At 44.8% G+C, this 8,917-nt stretch overlaps 1 protein-coding gene across 1 annotated transcript; it reads left to right on the top strand.

Annotated features, from left to right (window-relative positions):
- The first annotated feature begins 255 nt into the window (after nt 1-255).
- LOC110088166 (uncharacterized) lies at nt 256-8,700 on the top strand. Its single transcript, XM_072981203.2, has 9 exons — nt 256-498; nt 911-1,144; nt 1,253-1,396; nt 2,673-2,882; nt 3,985-4,197; nt 5,088-5,291; nt 6,290-6,496; nt 7,478-7,696; nt 8,440-8,700. The coding sequence occupies exons 2-9, from the start codon at nt 935-937 to the stop codon at nt 8,521-8,523; spliced, it is 1,491 nt and encodes a 496-aa protein (XP_072837304.2). The 5' UTR covers nt 256-498; nt 911-934; the 3' UTR covers nt 8,524-8,700.
- Nucleotides 8,701-8,917: the final 217 nt, after the last annotated feature.

Raw genomic sequence — 8,917 nt, 5'->3', positions numbered from 1 at the left:
GTCACCATAACTCAGGACAGACTTGAGGGTAAATTATTCTTATTCTCCAATGATATATAATGCTCCCTGAAGCAGTGGAAGACAGTGTTTTTCCTCATATCCGTATCTTACATTTTACTAACACTGTTTTATGGTTATTCGAAAGTCCGATTGCTAGGATCTCTCGCTGAAGAAATACTTTCCTTGGAAGAGAAATATGCTAATTACAAATAATGCAATAATTTTTTTGTGGTGTCAAATTGATTCCAACTTATGGTGACCCTCTGAGGGTTTTATAGGTGCAAAGTACTTAAAGGTGGCTTGCCAGACAATTTCTGGGACCCTCAAGCAGCTTGGCCAAATCCCTGCAAGGAGCAGGGCACTTACCTCCATCAGCCACACACATTCTAGATGGTCTTGGCTGGAGTCTCTCCCAGGAGGTAAAGTGAAGATTGTGGAATTTCAGGACCCTGGCTCCAGAAGCAGGTGCTTCAATCCACTGAGTCACGCACCTCACAGGTAATTTGAGTTTGCCTTAGTATCCAGCTTGAACGCTAGTACCTATGTGATACCTCTATGTTGTAAGAAACCCACCAGGAATATGCAGAAGAGAGTTGAGCTATTAAAGCAATTTTTGTTGTTAAGTTGTGTCTGACTCTTCGTGACCCCATGGACCAGAGCACACCAGGCCCTCCTGTCTTCCATTGCCTCCCAGAGTTGGGTCCCATTCATGTTGGTCGCTTTGGTGACCCTGTCCAACCATCTCATTCTCTGTCGTCCCCTTCTCCTCTTGCCTTCACCCTTTCCCAACATCAGGGTCTTTTCCAGGGAGTCTTCTCTTAAAGCAATACACGGCCTTATCTGATCTGGTTATTCAAAGTTTCGGCAACCTTGACCTCAACCAGTCCTTCTTCCATGAATTCCTACACAGTTGACGGTCGAAGGGTGGTTTGTGATGGAGCAAATGAAGGCAACTGCTGAAACTTTGCGGCGAGAAAATAGGGATTTGCTCCTGAAGCTTCGTGCCACCGAAGAAGGCTTGCGATCTGTGTCCCAAGAAAAAGATAATCTGATGATCCTGGTTCAGGAACTCAAGAACGAGAGGGATATCACGAACGACAACATGATTCGTCTTTCCAGGACCATTGAGAAGACAGTTGCGACTGTAAGTTCCTCCCTTAAAAATAATAACAACAACCTGACCTAATGTGAATAATGATGTCAACTTTCCTTTTAACCCAGCTTAATCTTTCTCTATTCGTATGTTTTAAAGAATTTGGAGCTACAGGAACACGTCAGAGCGACAGCTAGGTTTTCTAAAGGATGTCGTGAAATTCTACAGGAATCGAGAAGAGCAACTTTTGATAAATCCACCCAATACAGGCTGGGCCCAACAACAGATGAGATGAAACACAAAGTAAGATGACACTGGGATAATGCACAGTAGTGTTGGGTAATGTTTGTTTCGAAATGATCCATCCTTGACTTTCCATGACAAGGGTGTTTTCTGAAAGGCTTGGTGCCTTCTTACTGAGCAGTTCTGGAAGAAAGCTGGCTGTTTCCTGGAGCAAAGTGTTCCATTGTCAAATTCTCTTTTTTTGGTGGCTTGAGTTTCTATTCAATATCCCCGTTTTGGGTGATTGCGTTGTTTCCAGGCCAAGTTGGTTGAATGAATTTTAACTGCAGTGGGAACTAAATTAAAAAATAGAAATGTCCCCCCTTCTTTTTTTTTTCCTTTTTCTTTTTTTTTTTTGGACTTATAACCAGAACGGTAGCAGAAAAATAGTGTTCAGAGAGTTGGAGATGTTAGTCTGTATCAGTAACTGTGACAAGAGTATTGTAGCACATGGAGGACTGACATACGGTTTCCAGGGTGAATATCTGTGGGTTGCTTTCTTTTCCTTGCAGCCCTTCAACATTAACTTTTTCAAGTAACTTAGTCAGGATCCCATCCATCGAGTTTACTTTTCCTGGATCTTTACCCTTGTTTCTGTACTTTGTTTTCCAGCTTCTCTGCAAGGCTGCAATGTCGCTTTGTCTTGAATTCCAGAAGATTATTCAGGATTCAGTTCAAACCAAGATAGTACAATCCCTTCTGTTGTTTTATGAGTCATGTCAGCTCCTCCAGCGCTCTCTAAGTCCATGTCTTCTGCTGGGCAGCTCCCACGTCATTGTCAAAGGCAAAGTGAAGCCCTTAATTCAGATGTGGGGAGATGGCAGCATAATTCTGGATAAAAGAAGTGCAGGCTTCTGTATGTGGAGTGATCTTTGCCTCAGACGGCCAAATGTCTTGGGCGGTCCCCAGTGATTTGTTGGGTGTGAGGAGGGAAATGAGGGCAAGCCTTGAGACCTTGCAACAGGAGAAAACAGAAGATGATTTCTGTTTACAAGAGGCCACAGCAGGTTTCACTGCACCTGTATTTCTGAGTGTAGAGTAGATGGGATTTTAGCAACATAAATAACCTTGTCCAGGGGATGAAACTGCGAAGGGAGGAGAGAAAGTTTTCTTTGCCTTCTCCTCTCAATAACTGCACTTGTGGGTTGGATGTATGTTGTCAAACGTGGAGCAAAGCCATTGATTTCAATGCGTTTTACTATGTCTGGGACAAACTTGCAATGAGGAAGTTGACTTTGTTGATGTTTGTTTTTTCTGTGCATTTCTCCCCCTCCCCTCCCCCTGTTGCTCTCTCTAGTTGGAGCAATTAGCTATTGAACTCGGCCAGCAAGTGGGCGAGAAAGAGCGCTTGTTAGCAGAAAACAAAGAGAAGACGGAGAGCCTGCAGAAAGCCATGAGGAAGTCTGCGCGCCTTAAGAGGATAATGGACAATTGCTGGAATACGGTGATGAGCCTAAGAATGGAAAACGACCGCCTTCGATGCTCACTGGTGTTAATCACAGAGAAGGTACTTGAGACTTATTCAACCCTTTGCTGCTGGAAATTTATTGACTCTTAATGCAGGAGACTTTTGACGTTATCTGGAAGGGCAACCCTGTGCCAACGGTTGCCTTCTAGAGACGATGTGGGACTCCAGTCCTCAGCAGCTCCATGAATGATAAGGAAAGACGGCCGAAGAACTTCATCAACACCTGAAAAGGCCTCAGGTTCCCCATGCCCTGATTTCTTTAGAGCAGTGGTTACCCAACCTTGAGACCTCAGATGTTCTCGGACTACAAATCCCAGAAACCCTGCCTGTCCCAGCTAGTGGTGAAGGCTTCTGGGAGTTTTAGTCCAAGGACCCATGGATTACCCAAGGTTGGGAACCACTGCTCTACATCAATGTTTTCCAGACATTTGTCGTTTCGACAGGTGGCATTAAGTTTCTCTCGATAAAGGAACAACCTCAACAGGTCTTATAAACTCAGCGTTTTGCCTTCCTTTGGCCCTGTTCAGTCTTTCTCCTTTCCCCGCTGCCTTCAATTTTTCTCTCCACTTTCTGCCCCAGCCGGGGACTCTTCTTCTTTCCCCCTTACGTTTCCAGATAGTCTCCGTCTCGTCATTTTCTGCCTCTTCAGAGAGTTGGAAAGCGTTCTAATTCATGAACAACATGGAGGGAACCAACTTCATGTGCTCAGGGTTAGTATGTTTGGAAGAGATTGCCAACAGTAAAGGATGATTATATACCCTGTGTTTTACGCAGGGCTAGAAATCCTATCTTTTGGGATTGAATTTCCACAGTACCCCAGCCAGAATATTTCCTTCCCTTTGCCCTTGTCTTGATGGCAAATCGGTGAGTTGTTATCAGAGTGAGAGAAAATATCTCCCAGTGAGTTCCTTGATTCAATGGGAAATAAAAAGTTGATCTCCTAAGTCCAAAGCTAGTGGTATAATGACTGTAACATATTGGCACTCTTACTTTGGTGATTTTTTTAAAAAAAGATGTGCACTAAGCAGATAAGAAAAAAAAGTAAGACTGAACACATGAGGAACGGGCATGGAAATGAACAAGCTACCCTTGATGGCGAATATTTGTTACTTGCCACGGAATCTATTGTCTCGTTTTTCAGGAGGTGATGAACAAACTCTCAATCATGGAGAAGAAGAAAGACTATATTGCCAGTGTGACTTGTCACCTGAAGGGTGAACGGGAGAGACTGAAAGCGGTTGTAACCAAAGGGCTTGCGCGGGTCTCGCACAGCCACGCCGCCCAAATCCGGAAGCTTCAGAAACAGTACGAACAAGCCAGCAAAGATCTTTGTTGTCTATTGGATGACATTAAGGTATGGGGACCAGTGGCTTCTGTTGTGTGGTTTTGTTAAACACAACTAGAGCGGACTTCCACAATGAACAATACGATTTTTTTCGCCCAGTGAGGATCATAAAACTAGTGGCTGTAAGTCGAACCCTAATTTCCCATTGGGCTCAAGGTTAAAATAAAGGTGCAGTTCCTGGATAATTCTCATGTTTGCGTTCCATCCTTCTCTCCACTTCCTCCTGATATTAATCAAAAGCTGAATAAAGCTAAATGTGTGATGTGGCTGTAAAAAAGGCAAACACTGTTTTAGGATGCATTAACAGAAGTACAGTATAGTCTCCAAATCCTGCAAGGTGCTAGTCCCCCTCTATTTACCACTGGTTAAGCTTCATTGTGAGTATTGTGTCCAGTTCTGGATACCACACTTTAAGAAGGATGCCAACAAACTGGAGCAAGTTCAGAGGAGGGCAACAAGGATGATCAGGGGACTGGAAACCAAGCCCTGGGAGGAAAGACTGAAAAAACTGGGCATGTTTAGCCTTGAGAAAAGAAGCCTGAGGGGAGATGGAAGAGCACTTTGCAAAGAGTCCTATAGAGCAGTGGTCCCCAACCTTGGGCCTCCAGATGTTCTTGGACTTCCAACTCCCAGAAATCGTGGCCAGCAGAGGTGGTGGTGAAGGCTTCTGGGAGTTGTAGTCCAAAAACATCTGGAGGCCCAAGGTTGGGGACCACTGCTATAGAGGAGGGGCAGGATCTATCCTTGATCATCCCATAGTGCAGGACATACAACAATGGGCTCAAATTACAGGAAGCCAGATGTAGGCTGAATATCAGGAAAAACTTAACTGTTAGAGCAGTATGACAATGGGACTCATGACCTCATGATATTCATGGACCGTTTTCCCCTTTCAACAGTACTATTTCTTCAGCTGGTTCAAGGAGTACAATGACTATTACATGAGCATCTCCCGGAACACGATGGATCTGCTGGAGGAGAATATAAAACAGCTGAAGGTGGTCGTGCAGATCCAAAACCTGAAGAAGATGGACCAAAACGGGGACGAGTTTGAAGAAATGACGATCCCTGCCCTGAGAGAGAAACTGGACGTCTTCTTAGAGGTAGGCCTTCAGAATGTTCTGCCCAGAGCAAGACGGGCTAGAAATAGTTGCCCCAAAGCTAATACTTCTTCCTCTTATCTTGTCATTCAAGCAAAAGCTTGGCAATATAAGTGGAAACCCTTGGGAGGTGTGGAGTTTTATTTTACTTTCATATTGCCCCGAGGGCTCCAGTTCTTGCCTGGCTTCAGAAGCTGGTCAGGGCTTGGATGGGAGACCTTTTGGAGATTATGGGTTGCAGTCTTGGGCAAGAGCTGCGGCTTTACATGCAGAAGGTTAGGTTCAACCCTTGCCATTTCTAGGGAAGAGTTAGGAAGGGCAGCTGCTGAAACCACCAGTTAAGAGTTGACTGTGCTAGCCTAGACAGACTGACTCAATACACAGCAGTGTCCCACAATCTCACGGCATAACACACGTCGCTGCCGCTAGAGTGCCATGGTGGCGAAAGTGAGACCAGTCAAGTGGGAGATTCCCAGGCAAACAGTGACATACTCCTGATCGTTCAGGACTTCTGATTATTTTCCTTGCAATGATTTCCGTTTGCCACTTTAGAAGAAGTAAGTGCGAAGATGTCCCTATATTCAATTGTGCTTCAACCTCAGAAGGGTGACTCTCAAGACAAGGAGTCTGATATCAAACTCAGAATAAGTGATGGAAATCTTAATGCAGAGATTTTATGGTACAGACGAGGTGAGCAGGGAGTAAGGAAGGTGATTGTGTAGCTGGTGTACACATACACACTGTCCCCTTCCCCTTCCCTAACCTAGCCCCTGCCTGGTGTCTTAAGACTACAAACCCCACCATCCCCAGTCAGCAGGTTGCTTGTATGTGGGCGATGGGAACTGTGGTCCATCCCACCTGCAGGGCAACAGAATGGGAGGGAGAGCACTTCTGCCGTCTTTTGTGAAGCAAGGGTTTGTGAAGAACAACTGAAACTATAATGCTCAATTGGGGGGGGGGGTTTCAGTTTTTTCACAAAATGGATGTGTCTTCTGGTGCAGGGTATTTTGGAAGAAGTTTCTGCGTTGGAGGAAGAACTCCTCGCAATAGAAGCCAAGGTGCAGGAACTGGAAAACAGCCATGAAGAAAGGAAACAATACGTAGAAAAGTGCAGCGCCTCTTTCTCCATGCAAGAATTTGAGAAAGGAATTGGCTCCGACACGGAGACGCTCCGACATATTTTAGATACCCTGAAACCAATCTCTCAGGTGAAGCATTCATTAAACGGAGCTTTCTTGACATTGCACTTGTTACGTTTGCCGCAGTGTCCGTGAGAGTTGCTGAAAACGTCAGTAACACCAGCAGCTTTGGTGAAATCCATCAAAGCAACTGGTTTCTATTCTGAAATTTGGGCTTCGAGCACATGCAGCGGTATCAAGAGAGGACCTGACTGTCCCTTGGTTTATATGCGCACAATCTGTTTTGTTAAGAATCCAAGCCGGAGTTTTAACCCATGCCAAACGTCTAGGTTTTTGACAGCTCTGGTGTCGGGGAGGCAGTCATGTTAGTTTCTTGCAACAAGAACTAGAAGATGCCTTGAGATACCTTAAAAGTGAAGAGATTTTATGTAGCCTAAGCTGTTGTGAATCACAGCCTATTTCTTTAAAGGGCCACAACCCTCCTGTATGGTTGTTTTTGCACACAAAAAAGGGGGGGGCACTTGCAGGCATGACTCTTGATGGGTTACTTTCTTGATAGGTTAAGCATAGCCTTGATTGCGCCTAAGTACAAATCCCTGGGGACTTAGGCTTTGGAATCTGAAATCCCGTGATTTCAGGATTTCCTTTGCGAATCAGCGGCCCTGTTCGGAAAGGAAGCTCCCGCTGACACCTGCCAGCAACCGGTTGCAAAACAAAACAAGCTTTGGATGTTCAAAACCGGAACTAAAAAAAAACTCTCTCTGTGACTGGCATTTCCAGCTTCTAACACAGTTTACCTCTTCCGTGTAATTCGGCTTTGATTGGAGGGGTTTTCTCAGTGGCTGCTCCCAGGCTGTGCAAGGCGGATCCCCCTCCCCATTATTCCCCCTTCCCAAATGAGGGTCTAAAAAGGGATCTTATAGCTTTGTTTTTACTTGGTAATGGTGATTAAGGTGGAACTGGAGAGAGAATGGCCCCCTTTTGATGCCTTTCCTTCGTGAAGCAAGCGTGTCGTTTGATGGCACCAGCTACTTTCCACGTGTGTTGCAGGCTCTCAGCCGGGCTAGGAAAAAGGTGGTGCTCAGGCACGCCTTTTACAGCAAAGAGTCTGAAGTGACAATGAAGACATCCAGAGAGAAATCCAAGCAATGGCTTCACAAACTGGCAGTGCTCCAGGAACTGCGTGCCGCCTCGCCAGCTACTGCCCGGGAACTGGAAGAAGCCATGAAATTAGAACAGAACTTGACCGCAGTGGAACGGGTGATGGTGGTATGGTTTCTTCCTTGCTTGGGTTCCCCCCAGGATTTAAGGGAAGGGCTGGACGTGTGGATTGATGGGGACCCTTGCAGGTCTAAGAGGATGATGGTGGGGCCGATACTTGTCCTGGTTTTAATGTGTGATATTTACAGTGGGGTCTCTACTTAAGAACGTCTCTACTTAAGAACAATCCAACTTAAGAACAGCTCCATTTGCTAAATTTTGCTTCTACTTGAGAACAGAAATCCAAGATAAGAACAGGAAAAAAAACCTTTCCTGCTCTTTTTTTTAACCTTAGGTCATCTTAGGTTAAAAAAAAATTCTCCCCCTAGTGGTAGAGTACATATTAACCAGCTTTGCATTAGTTCCTATGGGAACTAATGCTTCAATGTACGAACGCACCTCTACATAACAAAAAAACAGCCAGAACGGATTAATTGGTTTTCAGTCCATTCCTATGGGAAATTTTGCTTCAACTTAAGAACATTTCAACTTAAGAACACCATTCCAAAATGTATTAAGTTCTTAAGTAGAGGTTCCACTGTAGTTTCTATGGACGGAAAAGAGCAGATACGGATTAAATGGTTTTCAATGCATTCCTATGGGAAATGCAGATTCAACATAAGAACTTTTCAACTTGAGAACCACCTTCCAATACGGATTAAGTTCTCAAGTCAAGACCCACTGTATCTGCTAGGATTTGGAAAGACTAAGTATCTAAATCAATGTTGAGTCTGTCTGCCCCTTGCGTCTAGGCCCAGTTAGATGAAGCAGCCGCTCTGGAGAAGGAAGAACCGGAGACGATCACGCTTCAACCTGCTAAAGATGATGTGGCGTAAGGGCCAGTGAAACGGAAGAACACGAGGGATGCTTCTATTCCAAAGACTTCCATTGATCAGCACCACGTTTTTAACAATACTACTGTTTTTTAACTTGCTGTATATGCACAACGAAATAAAGCTAGCTAGTTCTACTCACTGGAAGCACCAGATAATAAAACTGCTCACTGAGTTCAATCAGATGTTCTGTGTTTTTCAAATACAAGTTTATTCCTATATCACCAGTGGAGAAGAGGGAGCAGAAACGTCCGATGGAGCAGCTGTGTTAGATCGGCTGCAGCATAACAATAGTTTCCTGACACCTTAAAGAGTAATGAGTGTAATTTGGCTGTGCTCTTGTGAGCAGCAGTCCACAATTAAAACCTGTTCGCCTCTCAACGACCACATGACTCTT

The sequence above is a fragment of the Pogona vitticeps genome, chromosome 11, assembly GCF_051106095.1.
Source record: "Pogona vitticeps strain Pit_001003342236 chromosome 11, PviZW2.1, whole genome shotgun sequence".
Taxonomy (NCBI): domain Eukaryota; kingdom Metazoa; phylum Chordata; class Lepidosauria; order Squamata; family Agamidae; genus Pogona; species Pogona vitticeps.
The sequence above is the reverse complement of the archived record's forward strand: the minus strand, read 5'-3'. Positions and strand labels throughout refer to the sequence as shown.